This window comes from Lissotriton vulgaris, chromosome 9 (genome assembly GCF_964263255.1).
Source record: "Lissotriton vulgaris chromosome 9, aLisVul1.2, whole genome shotgun sequence".
In the NCBI taxonomy this organism is placed as follows: Eukaryota; Metazoa; Chordata; class Amphibia; order Caudata; family Salamandridae; genus Lissotriton; species Lissotriton vulgaris.
In genome coordinates, this window is record NC_141697.1 from 157233074 (window position 1) to 157249848 (window position 16775).

General features: G+C 45.6%; 1 protein-coding gene across 2 annotated transcripts in view; it reads left to right on the forward strand.

Annotated features, from left to right (window-relative positions):
- The window catches only part of FANCM (FA complementation group M), an 861212-nt gene that overhangs the window by 801069 nt on the left and 43368 nt on the right, over window positions 1-16775 (forward strand). For both annotated transcript variants that reach the window (XM_086937264.1, XM_086937265.1), the window contains 2 exons: window positions 5012-5596; window positions 11869-12256. In XM_086937264.1, the coding sequence (XP_086793390.1) occupies window positions 5012-5596; window positions 11869-12256 (973 nt within the window). The remainder of the gene's footprint in view (window positions 1-5011; window positions 5597-11868; window positions 12257-16775) is intronic.

The following is a 16775-nucleotide window of genomic DNA, read 5'->3' on the forward strand; positions in this document are numbered from 1 at the left end:
ATAAGACATCATATGTCACACGTAAAATGAATGGATATGCCACACATACTTAGTCTCAAACTGGCAGCTATGTACGGTCCCCGTATTTACTCCAGGAAGTTATACAGGAGGCTTGCTATTATGTTAATACTAGGGGTTCAATTGTTTTACAGGTACAATAAATATTATGTATGGGTGTGAATGAGGTGTGAATATACAAGCCTTCAAACAGTGTATGCGCTAGGGCACAAGTCTTTTGAGCCGATAATTTCGAGCCCTTGTGGAGCAACTGTTTTTCCCCTCGTTTTCACGAGAAAGCATCAATGTGGGCTATTGAATTTTCACTCATAATTACACCCAATTATAAAATGTCTCACATAGCAGCCTGCACTTGTTTGGATGCGGATTGGGGTCAACTCCCCTGCATCCCCTGTAGTCTGTTAGCGCCAGTAAAGGTGTGCTGTTCTCAAATGTTCTGTTTACATGCTAACCAACAATTTCTTGCTACGGTAATATACTACATTGTGGGCAGACACCTCCTCCTGGCATGTCCCAGCCACCCAGACTGTACTTTGTGAGTGGATGGGTGGTTTTGAATTGTGCGCCTCACACTTATCATTCTGCTGTAGCCATCACCAGGCTTAGTGCTGTGGCACACCGGAGAATTCTGAATGGGTCCACATTTGAGACTCTTCCCCCTATGATATCTCATTCAAAATAACCTTCTCCCAACTAAATCGTCCCTGTTAGACATGTTTTCTTTGCCAGGCAATCTTAGTGGTATGGCCATTCTTGGGCTTCTTCTGGCCAGTACCGGAAAGCGATTTTCTGTGGACACCAGGGCATAGGAACATACGGGACGTTGTCAATGATAACGCTGGTGTAAGTGCAAGGTAAACACGTGAGAAAGTGTAAGTGCAAAGATAAACACGTGAGAAATAGCAAACAGTGCGTTCAGAGAAGTGGCGTGGCAGGCAACAAAGAGTACCACACACAGGTACATAGGGGGCACTGCAATTATGGCAAACACGTAAAAATGTGAAATACTACCTGTACACCCCTGATAACAGCACATGTGTTGCTCTACCATGAATAGGGAAGGTCGTATGTCAATAGTCTTTTTCCCCCTTCCATTGGTCCTGCTGTCTAATTTTCATCTTGGGCTCGGGTACCTGTTGGCAGCCCTCCTGCGGTCTGCAGCCTCAGTGTAACAATCAATTCAGGTATAAGGAGAACATCGGCGGCTTCCGCAGCCCGAGCCCGGACTGTCAATAATCGTTGAGGTGGGTCCTTAGAAGTCCTTTAGAGAATGTTCTATCTGGTATCTTACCCGGTGCCCCCCCCCCCCCCCCCGGTGTCGTTTCCCTATCCCTATGGGGGGGGGGGGCCTAGTTAACCTAGGACAAGCTATCCCTGTGGTAGGATAGACTGGCAGCCGGTAGGCCGGACTGGGGGGCATGTGTTATCGGCTGTCCCCGTGGTTTTCTGTTTTCTCTGGTAAGACCACGTCGCTAGTTTCCTATATATGCATTGCATACTGCAATAGACTGCTGTATTCGGTAGGGGTTATGCCAATGGGTGCCTGAGTGGCTTTTATTTCTCCAGGCATATCCCTACGCAGGTCAGGAGCTTAGGGGGCTCCCCCTTGCAGGCGCAGTTCTCCCCGGGAGGTGGTTGTATGGTGGCTTACAGACTAGTTAACCTATGGTATCATGGCCGATGCTGCTTACCAGCCCTAAACCCAATTCGGCCTTCATTCTAGCTAACTTATCGATATGTCTGATGCCGCTCCCAGCCTATAACCTAGTGGGCAGGGGACGCCGGCTGTTCTGCCTGGGAACCCGGATTATCGCTTAACTGGGACTCGTTCTAGTTCTATAGTATGTTTGGTGCCCTCCTATTCCCTCGTGTCAGTGAGCATAATTACTATCCCTGCTGGATTATGTAGACAGTAATTCAGATGTATCAGTGACTCCATGGCGCAGTTTTCTGACGCTCTGTGGGAAGGGATTAGGTGGTGTCCCAGCGGCTTGCGCTGGACAGCCTGTTTCATGCTTCTGAGGGCCTCTGTGGTAGGGGCCCCTTCCTATCCCTTTAGTTTCCCTGAGGGGTTGTAGGACAGGTTTATTGGTGCCTCATGGTAGCACCCCACGCCTATGGGCGTTGCCCTGTTCCTCCTCTGTCGGGAGGTAGCAATTCTAGGTTTAGGTTGCAGGTAGAGAGCAGTAGTAATGGTGGGGGGCCCGTGCGGCAGCGGGAACCACCTCACGGGCTGTGGCGGAGTTACTGGGCGATCCGGAAGAAGAGAGGTGCAAACGCTGGACGTCAGCGGGCACATAGGGGTGCCAGAGCATAATCTCAGAGCCTAACCTGTTACCTCATGGGAGGTGCAGGAATCCGTGTCGGCGCCCCAGTAGTCCTTCGGGCGGTTGTGGGCCTGTGCAACCGGGGGTTTGCCTAGTCACGCCCAGCAAATGGGCGTGTCAGTATAATTATGGTATTTGTACAACAGTTGGGTGGTTCGCCACTGTGTTGTTTGGCTCAACAGGCGGGCAGGTGGCGAGAATGCGGCCTGCCCTAGGATCGCCCGTAAGCTAACCCACCCTCATTACATATGTTGTATGTAATAAACCTGCAGCAATTTTTACCCAAACCTAATTGTGTCCTTGTGTTATTTGCGGGTTTGGGCATGTGGGGCGGGGGTTCATGTGGCCCTGATGTGACTATGCGCCTGCCCGAGGCCACGCAGTGGCCATTAGGAGGGCGGGCTCCTAGTCACGGAGGGCTGTCCCGCCCCCGCATGACGCAGTGTTCCTCTCCTGAGGCAGTCTCCCCTGGTTGGTGGAGACTGGTAGGGATGCACGTCCGGGGCGGTGGGGAGGAGCCGTCTGGAGTACTTCAGGCCTCGGCCCTGTTGGGGAGGCCTCTTTGCCGCCCCGGACGTCGCAGTTCCATGTTGGGTAACTCTTTTCCCGCCCTTCCTCGAACCCAGAGTGTCGGCTTGAGGGGGCTCCGGGGGGAGCTTTTAATGTGTTTCTTTTTCGTTGCAGGCGGGGTTACTGGGCGATCCGGAAGAAGAGAGGTGCAAACGCTGGACGTCAGCGGGCACATAGGGGTGCCAGAGCATAATCTCAGAGCCTAACCTGTTACCTCATGGGAGGTGCAGGAATCCGTGTCGGCGCCCCAGTAGTCCTTCGGGCGGTTGTGGGCCTGTGCAACCGGGGGTTTGCCTAGTCACGCCCAGCAAATGGGCGTGTCAGTATAATTATGGTATTTGTACAACAGTTGGGTGGTTTGCCACTGTGTTGTTTGGCTCAACAGGCGGGCAGGTGGCGAGAATGCGGCCTGCCCTAGGATCGCCCGTAAGCTAACCCACCGTCATTACATATGTTGTATGTAATAAACCTGCAGCAATTTTTACCCAAACCTAATTGTGTCCTTGTGTTATTTGCGGGTTTGGGCATGTGGGGCGGGGGTTCATGTGGCCCTGATGTGACTATAGTTTATACAGTTCTCAGTCTGTGTGTTGTGTTTAACATCAGATACGATGGTAAAGTAGACCCCTACGGCTCCTGTGCAGGCAGTAACAAAGTGAATGCTGAGGGCACTGTTATCTGCATTGTGATACACGGCTTGAATCACTAAAATGCCAGGGGTAGCAAAGTGACAACACGCATCCCCACCCTTTGCCTCCCTCATGCCTCCTCTATGCTGTTAAAAGGCGAAGCCAAGGACAAGGAAGGCTCTTAAAACCCCTGGTTACTTTTTGTTTGCGCTGCTGACTTTATCACCTCTCGGACCTGGAGTCGAAAAGTCAGGGTTACCATAGGGCGTGGCAGGGGTCGACGCTGCTACCCCCGCCTCCCTAATTGGCATCCATGGGTTGCGTTTTTTCTTACACCCCTTAGTATTTATAACTTTCCCTGACTCCTCTAAACAAGTTTTCGATCTCAAAAGGTACATCCTGGCTGCCAGATGTTTTCTCTTCCCTTCTTGCTTTCTCAGGTTGTTTATAGTGTTTTGCACTTTAATCATATTGAGATTTTTGGGATTTTAATGCAGGGGGGTTTGGGAGATGGCTTTGACACGGTGTAATGTGTGCACCTTCTTTCGACCACAAGTCCCTGTGTTGGATGTAGGAGTTCTTTCTGTGGCCTGAAAGTACAGGGATGTAATCACTGACAGGCACACTCTAGGTGGGGACCAGTCAAACAAAAGGTTATCAGTGAGCCGAAGGTCTTGCGTAACAAAGTATGAAAAAAAGTCACACATAAGGGGGCCCCTGGACTGATACCTAGGCAGGGGTGCAGGAGAAAACGTCAAAAACAAACAAAACAAACCGCCTGAGAACTATTTCTTAAATGAAGCGTCTCGTCTTGATTTAAAACAGAGGGAAATAAGTCACCTCATCACACCAGAGCTGAAACAGTATGTAGAAAAGACTTTTATGTATGACGTAATGATTAATAATTTTTCTTTTTATTAGGTTATATCCTTAATTTATTGTGCATATCGATAATACGTTATTATATCAATATTCATAAATGGATAAAAGTCAATAAAATAGATACAAAAGACAAATGTATATAGTTACAGAAAGCCCTATATAAATGATTTCCAGCTTTTTAAGATGTATTTTATGCAATTATCCTGATTCTAGCTTGGATCATGCCCTTCTGCCATACATTGCATATCCAGTATATATATGAACTTAACATTTCTTCTCCTTGGGTGCTTAAAATTGTGGTCTGTTTTTTCACTTGAAGGCTAGCCTGCTAATTGCCAGGTTTGATTTAAAAAACAAATATATATAACCTCTGCTGTATTTATTCATAACGTGCAATTTGCAAAGCTAGCATTGTAGCTCTCAGATGTATGCATGGAATAAAGTCAGAGGAACGTCAGATTACAAGATGTTCTTTCGAGTTTCTTCTTTTTCCCTTAAAAGGCAAAAAAGGAGCTAAGAGCATTGCAATGGCACAAAAAGATACCGCAGTTGTAGTTTAAAATGCAATGTTATTTTCTTTTACAGGTTCCTGAACAGGATGAGACGTACTTGGAGGACAGCTTCTGTGTCCAAGAAGACAATGAAGAGGAAGCTGCGTCCAGGATGGAATCCAGTGACGAGGAAGATGCCGCCATTATTAATTTTGACCTACTTAATCAAGATAGTTTTATTGGTGGGCGAAAGCAATATTGCACTCGACGCAGGGTTAAGATAAAACAAGCACAGGCAGAGCGAAATTGTGAAATTGAAAATCCGAAAAAGAAGGTATCCCGGATTATTGTCCGAGATGACTCTAGTGAAGAAGAGACGGACCCCAAAAACACCAGTAAAGGGACACCTGTAGTGCACTTGAAAGCAGACTCTAAAACACCGGGTCAGAGGCAGGCCGCCTTCCAGAAGCCCCTACCTGTTAGTCCCACCATACGGTTCAAAAAGCCCCCGGACCCTGGGGGGAACTCCAGCAATCTACTTCTGAAGGACCGGTGCCAGGCCCGACTTCAGATGAAGGCTTCAGTTTCCGAGGTCTTGGACTTTCAGCCAGAAAACGGAGCTACGCTGGTCGGTGCAGGCTTACGGAAGAACCACTCGAAGGCGCAGGCGCCATACACGGTATGCTTTGTTGTTAAGAGGATGAACGCTTTGTGTGTTTCTAAAAATGCTAGTCAGGTCGCGTTAAATCAACTGGACTTTGAGAAGACTGCCAGCCTGGCTGCTGGCAAGTTTTGTATTGCAGAGCAATACGTGCACGTATGTATTTGCTTTTAAGTAATTACATATTTTATTGTATTTGAAAAGTTGCACACGAATATGTGATGGCCACAAATATCCATAGAGTTCATAAAATATATTAATAAGTAATACGCACATATTTCCAAGGGACGGTATTAACTATAAAACCTAAAAATAACTATTTACCTAAACTAATTTACCTATACCAAGGCAGACTTGCATAATATATATAATTTGCTTATTTTAATGTTTGGCACCTGGAAAGTGGCCCAGCAGCAACTGTCATTAGAGCATTAGAAATGCAACCAGTATGCCACATTGGCGTTACCCCTATCATCCCGAAACAAAGACTTCCCCTTTTATATTCCGTTTATCCCCAAATCATCCCCATCTGCCTTTGTGCAAACACTGACATTTTTTTGCTATAGAAAATAATTGGCTTGTCAATGTTTATTGAAGTAGAGGAGGAAAGAATACACTACATTGTCACCCATAGGAAATTGTGCAGACAGAAGCATTGCCAAAGCTAATAGGTCTGACAATTCCATCAGTCTCTTGACTTTGTCAATTTTATTGTCATGGTTTTTGCAAAACGTTATTGTTAGTGAAGCTTCCGAGCATTCATCAATCTAAAAAAAAAAAAATGTCTAAAACTAAAAAAAAAAATCTCAAAAAGCATATATTGCTAAATTCGTCCTAAACAAAATTCCTTTGTGTGTGGGATGTTCTCCTTCTGAAACAGAAAAATTCTGTCACTCATAGTGAAGTTAGCCAATTGCTGAAGTGGCCTGGCCCATTCCCCCATGTTGTCTGTTAAAGCAGATAGAAGAACAATGTAATTGACTCAATAAGAAACCGGTAAATGAAGGTTTGCTGAAAGTCTAAATATTTGTTAGCAGTTGAGTTTCTGGTTGTCAGAGGTATGCACCCTGTCCTAGCTGGAACCACATTCCTAGTCACGGTAAGTCGGATCCATCCCTATCCGCTACAGATCCCTCTACTGGAGGGCTATCCTAATTAGGTGTGGACTGAAGAGGTGTCGTCCTGATGTGAGTGTGACAACCGGCTACCCTCTCCTCAAGGAGAAACCGTGAAGCAACGCGAAGGCATTATTTATACAAGCAGTGATTGAAGCCTAACTAGGTGGTAAAGGTACATTTGTTCATTTTTTGGCATGCAAATAGTGTTCTGTCATTGAGAAGTATTAGGAGTTGAACCAGGGAATTGGATTCCCTAGGTCCTAAAGAAAAGTCAGTTAGGGGTACGGCTTGAAACATGTCGACCTTTAGGAAATCAGTATCATAATCTGCTTTTTTCCCTAAATCTCCCCCTATCCTTTTTAACCATATTGACTGGAGGTATACCTACCAGCCATGTATTTTTAAACTACACCACCCCCCCAGTCCCCCCTCTCATAAAACACCATCTTCTATAATTGTATAAGAAAATAGTGCTCCGACGTAATTCCAAGGTTGCTACCGGTTGGGATGGACTCGATGATCCCACCAAAGGGTAACCCTCGTGGGTGAGGGTTTTACAAGAACAAAAACATTGTTTTTCTTTTCTAGCGAAGGGTTATTATCTTTGTTCATGACAAAACTGTGTTCCTTTGTTTATGGAATAACTATGAACATAAGCATAACCATGGGTCAAGTCATACAAAATTGGATTACACGATTCCGAATGCCACACTAATGGTAAAAAATATGGTATTAATGCTTATAAGGGAAAGCACTAATGTGATATGTGTTACAGTTCTTAAAAAATTATATTTGTAATGTGGTGTCTGCCATAATCTACACTTTCGGCCTGAATGTTCTATAGCTTTATTGTACAGTGAATACAATTAGAATTGTTTTAAAAACCGAGATATTAATGCCGTCCAGTTTTATGACCCTCCTGGCCCATGTATGAGAGAATATTCAGGCATACGGTTTCCTTTGTTTGCTTTAGTAGTTTTATTGATAATGTAGTGAGACCTTTTGTCTGAAAGAATTCCATCAGTGGTTCAACACAAGAACCAAAGATGTATATATTGGCTCTAAATTTGAGAAGAATTTCATCTATTTTCTAGATCAGTACATAACTCACTATGGAGGAAGCTTGTATATATCCCTTTATAGATGGACTTGGATAAAGAGGAAACTGTTTCATTCATTACGAAATCTTTGACTCATTAAGAAACATTAAGGGATAATATACCATGTGGCCAATTTTTTAAGATTTATGCACAACTGCTTCAGAAATATTAACTTTGTTATCAGTAGAAGCCTTGTTAGAAAAACTGTCCGACAGAAGTTATACAATATCACTGCTTAAATGTTCACTAAAACAGAGCTTAGAATCTCCCAAAAGACGTCTTATTATTGATAGCAATCTCGCATTCATAGGAAAAATCAAGCAAGAGATCCAAAAGAATTCAACACAAATCTAAGAGACGGGGGATGCCAACTGCTCCATTGGGAAGTCATTTTAAGAAATCAGAAACTTGTTAAACGATCCACAATGGACAGTCCTAACAATGGTATTGCCACACAGTGTTTGAGACAAATTTTAGGTTACTTCAGAAAAGAACTAAGGATGATGTGGAAAAAGCGATCAACAAACTCAGTATTACAAAATGTTGTCTGGAAGTCTGCTAGATTTCTTAAAGTAACCAAATCAGCACAGAAGCATGAACATACGACAAGATAAGCTTTTACCAGTTTATAATCGATGACTCTTTGCTGCCATAAAAATGTTAAAGCAGCAGAGAACACTCCTTATGTGATGCATCAGATTCCACAAGTTCCTAAAAAGTCCAAGCAACAAAGAATATTTGTTAATTCAATAAAACCCTGCACAAAGTGGAAGAAATCAGACATTCAGTTAAGTAAAGCCATGCCATGAAGATGAATTGCTATGGTGTCTATATTTACAGTTCAAGATAACGCTGGTCAGGATCAGAGGCCTTAACTTTTTTCAGGACACAGAAAAAATATTTCTGTTCAGTTCAGTGAAATACTACACCAGTGACTCACACTGGGATGTCTAAGCTGCTACACAAAGCAACCCTTAGTTAGGATGAAAGGCTTGAACGTCTGTCAGGACACTGCTACAGCCATCGATGATGTAATTCATCACAAAGAAAAACCAACGGGGGTGATGGACGGAGCGTTGACAATACAAACACTCACCCCCAGTCAACTGATCTGGGTTTAATCCATCACCGCTCTTTAGCTTACTCCGCCACCCCAGTTCAGACATGGCCATATGCAAATCAGTCTGACCCTGTGCCTCATGGGAACAGTCCAGCCCGAACTGCCAAGCCATGTCTTCCCTGGACCGGAATCAAGCTTCCCAGGACCATGTTGTTCTTTGTTCCTAAAGGGGAAGTTGACGTAGAGGAATGGAGTGGAAGTTAGTGATGGGTACAAATCAGAGCACCAGAAATCACCAGCTCAAATCAAGCACTGCTCCTTTGCCTGGACTATAAGTGATGGCCAAGATGTGGCTAGAGAGCTTGCTGGATACCATGGTTGGTGTCACCTGAGCCATGAGCAATAGTGTTGACATTCGATACCACATTTGGGTGCATGCTTCAGGTTTTCTAGAACATACAGGTTTCCCTGATGAACGTGCATTTCAATGGAACTAGGCTCTTTCGTGATAGCAGTAGAAGAGTGACTTAATAACAGTTGAGATAAGCTTGCTCTTGGTCTTCTTTCTCCCACTCACCAGGTCCACCAACAACATATATGTTTCAAGGGTTCTCAAGGGGCCTTATATACAATCAGAGGCAGCCCTCACACTCTCCACAACAGTCCAGCCCAAAGTGGAGGATGTGGTCAGCAACAGATTCAGATGTCCTCTTTCTTCTTTTCTCCCCACTCTCTTGTTGCAGCTGCTGCAAGGCTTCTTTAGTTTTTCATCCAAAGAATTAGTTTTTGCATCCCTGGCATGCATGCAGTTAACTAGAGTCCAATAGATCCTTCAGGTTGTCCACTTAGTTTTTTTCCAGATTATTTTTGTCTACCCTTTGCATGTTCCTCCTATTTGTAGCCAAACATCAGCAAATCATGCTGGTATTCTCTCCAGAGAAGTTCAGACATTGTTTGCAAGGGCCCCATTGAGATGGTGCCCAAGGCTCAGAGGGGCACACACCACTACCAATACTTCCAGTTTCCAATGAAAGATGGAGGGCTAACTGTAATACTAAACCTCATTCGATTGACCAGCTCCCTCAGGAAAGACAAGTTCAAGATGCTGACATTGAATCAGGTTTGATTGACCTTGAATTACCAAAACTCGATAATGTCTTCGGACCTGCAGGACTTGTATTTTAATGTGTGATCCTGCAATACCCCACAGGCTTATTACCTTTGGTTTGTAATGGGGTCAGAACATTTGCAATTCACCGGCCTTCCCTTTGGCCTTACCTCAGCCACTCAGGTGTTCCCAAAGGTGATGTCAGTGGTACAGAGGTCACCATTACACATATTATAAACCTACCTGGACATTTGGCTGCTGGTGTGGGCTTGCCTCAGACCACCTACAGGCAAAAGCTTAATTCCTGTCCAACCTGGGGTTTTCGATTAACAAAAATAAAGCTCATCTTCAGACTGTTGAGTCTCATGTCTCAAGCATGAGTCATTGTTCAGGCTCGGATGATTCTTAGGCTTTTTGGTCTCCTGGCAGTGGATCCCTTGCCATACTGGGCGATGCTATTGCACAAGATGTGTATTCTGCAAAAAGTAGCCGGGACATTTAATGGTAATGGCTGACGCCAACCTGACAGTCGGCAGGCCATTCTTATTGCCTCAGCCAGACCTGGCCGTAGTAACAGGCACATCCACACTGTTCTGGAGAGGTCAACTGGGAGAAGTGGAAAGCCAGATTTGCTAAGCCTTGGCCATAAAAGGAGCTTGCACGGGGCCTTTGGGTTCATTCTACTATGACAAAGGCCCCTTCCACCTTGACAAGAAGTATTGTTTGAAATTTGCAAAGCTGCTACATGAGCATCCGTCTGTATATTCACCAGACATTACTGTATTGGCTCTTTGTTCTGCTGGGAGGGCCCTGTTGTCCTCGGTTCAGCAGAATTCTTTGGTGTAGTACTCACTCCTCTGACCCGTCACATTTGTGAAGGTCCTGCTTTTTTATTGATCCAAAATGTGAAGAATCTATGTATTGGCATTTATATAGCGCACTACTTACCCGTAGGGTCCCAAGGCGCTTCGACCGCTGCGAAACCCTTCCTGGCTTCCCTGAGAGATGGTCCCTTAATGGGTATCTCCAGGGTGAGACCAGGCATCCCCGGCGGTCTGGTGGGGCCGTTAGTGAAGATGAGGCAAGCTAATGCCCAGAGTTGCCGAGTGTGATCGCTGATTAGAGTGGGCACCGAGGCGAGAGAATTATCGAGTCCGCTGACCCTGGTCCAGAAACCTGCCGCGCCGGGAATCGAACCCTGGTCCGGGCCGTCCTCTGCTCTCGGGTCTGCCGCCTCTAACCAGTGAGCCACACTACTTCACTACTACTGTGGTATCCACCAGAAGAACAAGTTATTTACTTTGGTAAATATGCTATATACTGCAAATTCCTCACTGCCCGCTCTCCTCACCTTTCTGAGGGGTGGACTTTTCGTAGGTAATAGCGTTCTGAGTTAGAGTTGACACACTGTCCATTTGTCTTTTTGTGTGAAGAGGCACAGGAAGTATCGTCTGATGAACTGATGTTATTGGGGTGGGGTGGCCCCTATATGTGGTTCTGAGCCATCATGTCCAAAGTTGTGACAAAAGCTGATAGCTCACCTACCAGTGTGCGGGAGCAATGAATCTGCAGTTATGGTATCCACCAGAAAGATCTTTATGAAGGTAAGTAGTTTGTTATATTTGTAATTGGGGAACTTCTTTCTCGTAGTTGCTATTTTCTCCTCTGAAAAGAGGCTTAGAAATGTGTCTAGTCTTTGTTTCCTTCTCCATCTCAACCACTACTCATCATTAGCCGCCCTGTTTAACTTTGCAGTTTCATCTGTGGATTGTGCCGAATACATTGTGATGGCAAAAAAATTTGGCTGAAGAAATCTGTATGACGTATTTTTTAATTGTGCAAAACGCAGTACATTGGATTTCTCTTATTAGTAATATTGTGAACATCTCTGTATTCTCTTGCAGGAAGTACATTCATTAACTTACGGCAATACAGGGAGCTCGTCGTTTTCCTGCTCATCCACTTCTAACAGAACGGCGCCTGCTCTGTCAAGTTCATTAGATAAAGTGACCGAAAGTCCCAGCATGCTTTGCGTTCTTGCGGATAGCCGCGAGATCTCTTCTGGGTCGGAAATCATCTCGTGCCTGAAGATGGCTCATGCCGTGAAAGTAGAGGTCTGCTCCCTGAACGGTTGCGATTATATAGTGAGCAACCGTATGGCAGTAGAAAGGAAACTGCAATCGGAATTTGTAAATTGCAACAACAGGAATAAACTGATCGAACGGATTCAGCATCTGCAGAACATATTTGAAAGGATTTGTTTGATTGTGGAAAAGGATCGGATTAAACCAGGTAAGCGTTTAATTATAACTCTTGCTTTGTATGTCTTCTCCCTCCCCACGTTTTTCACAGTAATATGGGGCTACTTAAAAAGTTGGAGCATGTGGTGCTTTATTGTTATGTTTTAATTGTGTTGAATTGGTAGAAGGGTTTTTTTCATTTCTTGATTATACAGATTGACCTGTGCAGTGGATGCGTCTTGGAATAAATGAAGCAGATCCAAGGTAAACGATAATCCACAATGAAGTTTATTCCTTTTAAGTTTAAATCGCAGAGCCCATTCTCCAGGGTCTCTCCAACTCTGCAGTTCTGCAACTGACTCGCCAAACTGGCAACGGTACGTCAGAACAGAACTTGGAACGGCGCTCAGAAGATGCTCATATACAAATGGGTCGAGGCATAGAATTCATGGCGCCCGCATACTACAACTCATGGCAACAGGCGCGTGACACATCATATTGCAACTTCCATGCTACAACACATCTTCACCTATAATGAAAAAAAAAGAATGCAAAGAAACCTTTCAAAATCAATTAGAAACATCCTGCAAATATATAGGTTATTTTAAAGCCTGTCCCTCCCCTACAGGGAACCCAGGTGTTTAGTGGGAGAGCCAGTGTCGCCTACTGCCCCAGGGGCCTCCGCTTGCCTCTGTCAGTCCGCCAGCTCATTTCACTGCTCCACTAACCAAGCCTCTTTACTGTACCCTTGCAGTGTCACAGCCACGGGGTAGGAGGCGGAATCAACCAATTCTACCTGGATTGACAAGAGATCACATTTGTCCACAAAGGTTATACCTTACCCTTCCTTTCTTCTCCAAGTCACCTCAGTGACTGATTGAGGCCCATCTCTCCATTTTTGCAGCAGGAAGTGCAAGCCCTTTTGACCAAAGGGGCTGTTGAGAGGGTGCTAGTGCCAGAAGTAGAGTGTGGTTGTTATTCCCGCTACTTTCTGGTGCCCAAGAAGGCTGGACATCTTTAGCCTGTTCTAGACGTGCCCTTTCATTGCCTTCTTCCAGAAGAGTAAGTTCAAAATGCTTACCCTGGCCCAGATGTTGTCTGCTCTCGACCCGGGAGTGTGGATGGTGGCTTTGAATTTGCAGGATGTCTATTTCCATATTATCGGCCTGCTAGCCTGACAATGCTACATGTGGTTCGTGTGGGAGAGTAGCATTTTCAGTTCGCTGTGCTCCTCTTTGGACCGACTATTGCCCCTCAGGTATTCATGAAAGTGATGGTGGTGGCAGCACACCTTCAGAGATTAAGGCTGCCAGTCTTCCCCTACCTCGCTGACTAAGAGTTGACGGCACGATCGCCACAGACATTTGTCAATCACCTTCAGAATACAACAAACCTCTTGTCACCTTAGGAGTTCACTATCAATATGCCAAAGTCACACCTGACTCTTCTCAGAAGCTTCCCTTTATCTGAACCATTCAGGACACTGTTCGGTTTCATGCCTTTCCCCAAAAAAGAGAGTCCAGGACATTCAGGCTGTGATGCTGATCATTTTGCCTTAGTCCTGGATTTTCGTTAGGTCAGCTCTGATGCTGCTGGGAATGATGGCCTCCTGCATCCTATTGGTCGACTACCCAATATGGCATATGTGGGCTCTGCAATGGCATCTGAAATCCCAGTGGACCCAACATCAAGTGGACCTCCCCGACCATTTTCAGATTTCAGAGGAGACTGCAGAAGATCTGCAGTGATAGCTGCTGAGCCGTGTTTGGGTGCGTGGCAGACCCGTCTCCCTTTTCCACACAGAACTGACAGTTGTGACTGACTCTTCGCGCCTGGGATGGAGCAGCTATTTGGGAGCAGTGAATATCAGAGGCCTCTGGTATCCTGCTGAGTCCCAACTCCACATCAACCTGCTGAAGCTGAGGGCCATCTGCTTGGCACTGAAAGCCTTCCTGCCATCTATCAAAGGAAACCCCTTGTGCCTCTAGACCCTTACGGGTGCGTAGTCGCACTGTACAAGTCACTTGATTGATTGATTGAGTCTGGTGCAGGTGTTCACAGACAACACCTCTGCCATGTGGTACTGCAGGAGGGCGTGGTGGGGTCACGATCCCTGTGCCAGGAGGCCTTATACCTCTGGAAATGGCTAGGCCACCAAGGAATTTTCCTGGTGGCGAACCTCTTGGCAGGATCAATAAATGTCAGGGTGGGTGAGCTCTGCTGTCGGCACCTAGCAGATCACGAGTTGCAGTTACACCCAGAGGTTGTGCACGGTCTCTTATGTGAAAGGGGAGAACTTTGGCTCAATGTGTTCACCACCACCGAGAACGCACAATGTCAGCACTTCTGCGCATTGGAGTTTCCATGGCCTCTCTCACTCAGAGATACATTCCTCCTCGAGTAGACCTCAGGACTCCTGTATGCGTTTCAGCCTATGCCATTTCTGCCCCGAGTTCTCAAGACGATCAGGGTAGATAGGGCCCAAGTCTTCCTAGTGGCTCACAAAGAGTTTAGTATCCAGAATTCCTGGGCTAGACATATGTCTCCGATCAGGCTTACCCTTTGGGAGGACCTGCTGATGCAGCAACAGAGCAGGGTTCGTCACCTAGGCCTTCACAGCCTCCAGCTTCCCACGTGGATATTGAGTGGCAGTAACTGAACACCTGCACCTTCTCCTGGAAGTGGGCGGTCATCTTAGCAGCCTGAAGCACCGCAACAAAAACGGTATATGCCTGTTGTTGGGCCATATTTGTGGTTTGCTGCGGCACTCACTAGGTTGACCCCCTTCATGAGAAACTGTCCGATGTTTTGTTATTTGTTCGGTCTCTTGCCTGGCCAAGCCTTGTCCTGGGCACAGTTAAGGGTTATATTGCAACTCTACCTGCCTTGTTGTGGTTGCCTGCTCTGCCCTCCTTTTTAAATCACCAGTTGTGATGCAATTTTTGAAAGGGCCACAACATGTTTCCACCTTCTCAGTTTGTGATGGCCAATATAAACTCAATCTTATCTTTACTTATTTGATGTGAACTCAATTTGAGCCGCTCCAGAGCTCTCCCTTGCGGCTTCTTACCATTAAAACTGTGTTTCTGATTGCCATCATCTCTAAATGTCTTGTGAGTGAGCTTCATTCTCTGTGTATTCATCCAACATACACTACCTTCTTCCCCAATAAGCTGGTTCTGCATACTGAAGCCTCCTTTCTATTGAAAGTGTTGATGCCATTGCACGTCGGTCGAGCTATTACTCTTCTGGCGTTCTATGCTCCTCCTTGCCCCTCTGGGAGGAGGAGAGAACCATCTCTTGGACACTAAAGGGGTGCTCAGTTTGTACATAGATCATACCAAAGACCACTGGGTGAATGATCGGCTCTTTGTGGGGTTTGCCTGGGTCAAAGAAAGGGAGAGTTATGTAGAAGCCTACCATTTCGCTCTGGATCGTGCTCTGCATTAAGATCTGCTACGCGTTGGAGAAGATGCAGGCCCTGGAAGGTTTGCGCACCCACTCCACCAAGACCAAGGCTGCTACCACTGTGTTGGCACGCAGAGTCCCTGTCCTAGACATTTGCCAAGTAGGTATGTGGGCGTCCCTCAAGATGTACACGAAGCACTATTGTCTGGACAGAGAGGATTATGCCCACTCTGTCCTACAGGACTTTCTGGTTTTAGTCCATTCACAGACTCACCTCCAAATAGGTGCTGCTTTGCTATCTATTCAAAAAGTGAGGAATACGTGGCTAGAGTCTCCATCAGGAGAACAAGTTACTTACCTTTGGTAACGCTCTTTCTATTAGAGACTCTACCTAGCCGCTGATTCTTCACTGATCCTCCCCGTTCTGTCAATGTACTCTACCTCTTTATAAGACCCCAAGTCAAAAAATCCGCACACTGATCTACCAATTTGCTCTTGGAGCTCCAGGTCTGTAGATGCGGACAGTCTTGAACGCAACTGACATCAGCGCGCAGGATTGGCAACTTTATAGGACCCGCAGGTCATTTCCAGAATGAAACCGCGCCACTGCTGAGCCCCACAGCACCCAGTGGCAGCTAGTGACATTTGAAAGTTGTGAGGCATAAAAGTTTGGGATGAGTGACTTGTGGCAAGTGAGCAAACCTGACCATCACTCAAAGGGTTTTCTCCCCAGAAAACTTTTTTTTAAAAGAGTGGGCAAATGTTGCATTTTTAAGCAAATTTGGGAAATAAGAAAGTTACTAAGGCAGTTGTGAAAGTGTAGTTAAGACGTAAAGAGATTTTATACGATAATGATGTAGATAGCTGTTTATTCAGTATAATCTCAGAACTTCATGTCACCAGCCTTAATTGCTGTTAGGAAACATAAGAGTAGCAATTGTCTGGAAAAACTCAAGTGAGAACAAGCATTTACAATGCAATGGTCTCGGCATTTTGAAAGGTAGAGCTATTGGCATTGCTCATGACGTTTTTTTTCTTTTTGTTTTTAAAACATAAATAAATGGTATTGTCATTTACAATGGCAATAGGTGAGTAGCAGAGAGTATTCGCGGACAGTCTCACACACGCACACAGAGCCCCCCCACACACACACACACAGCCCC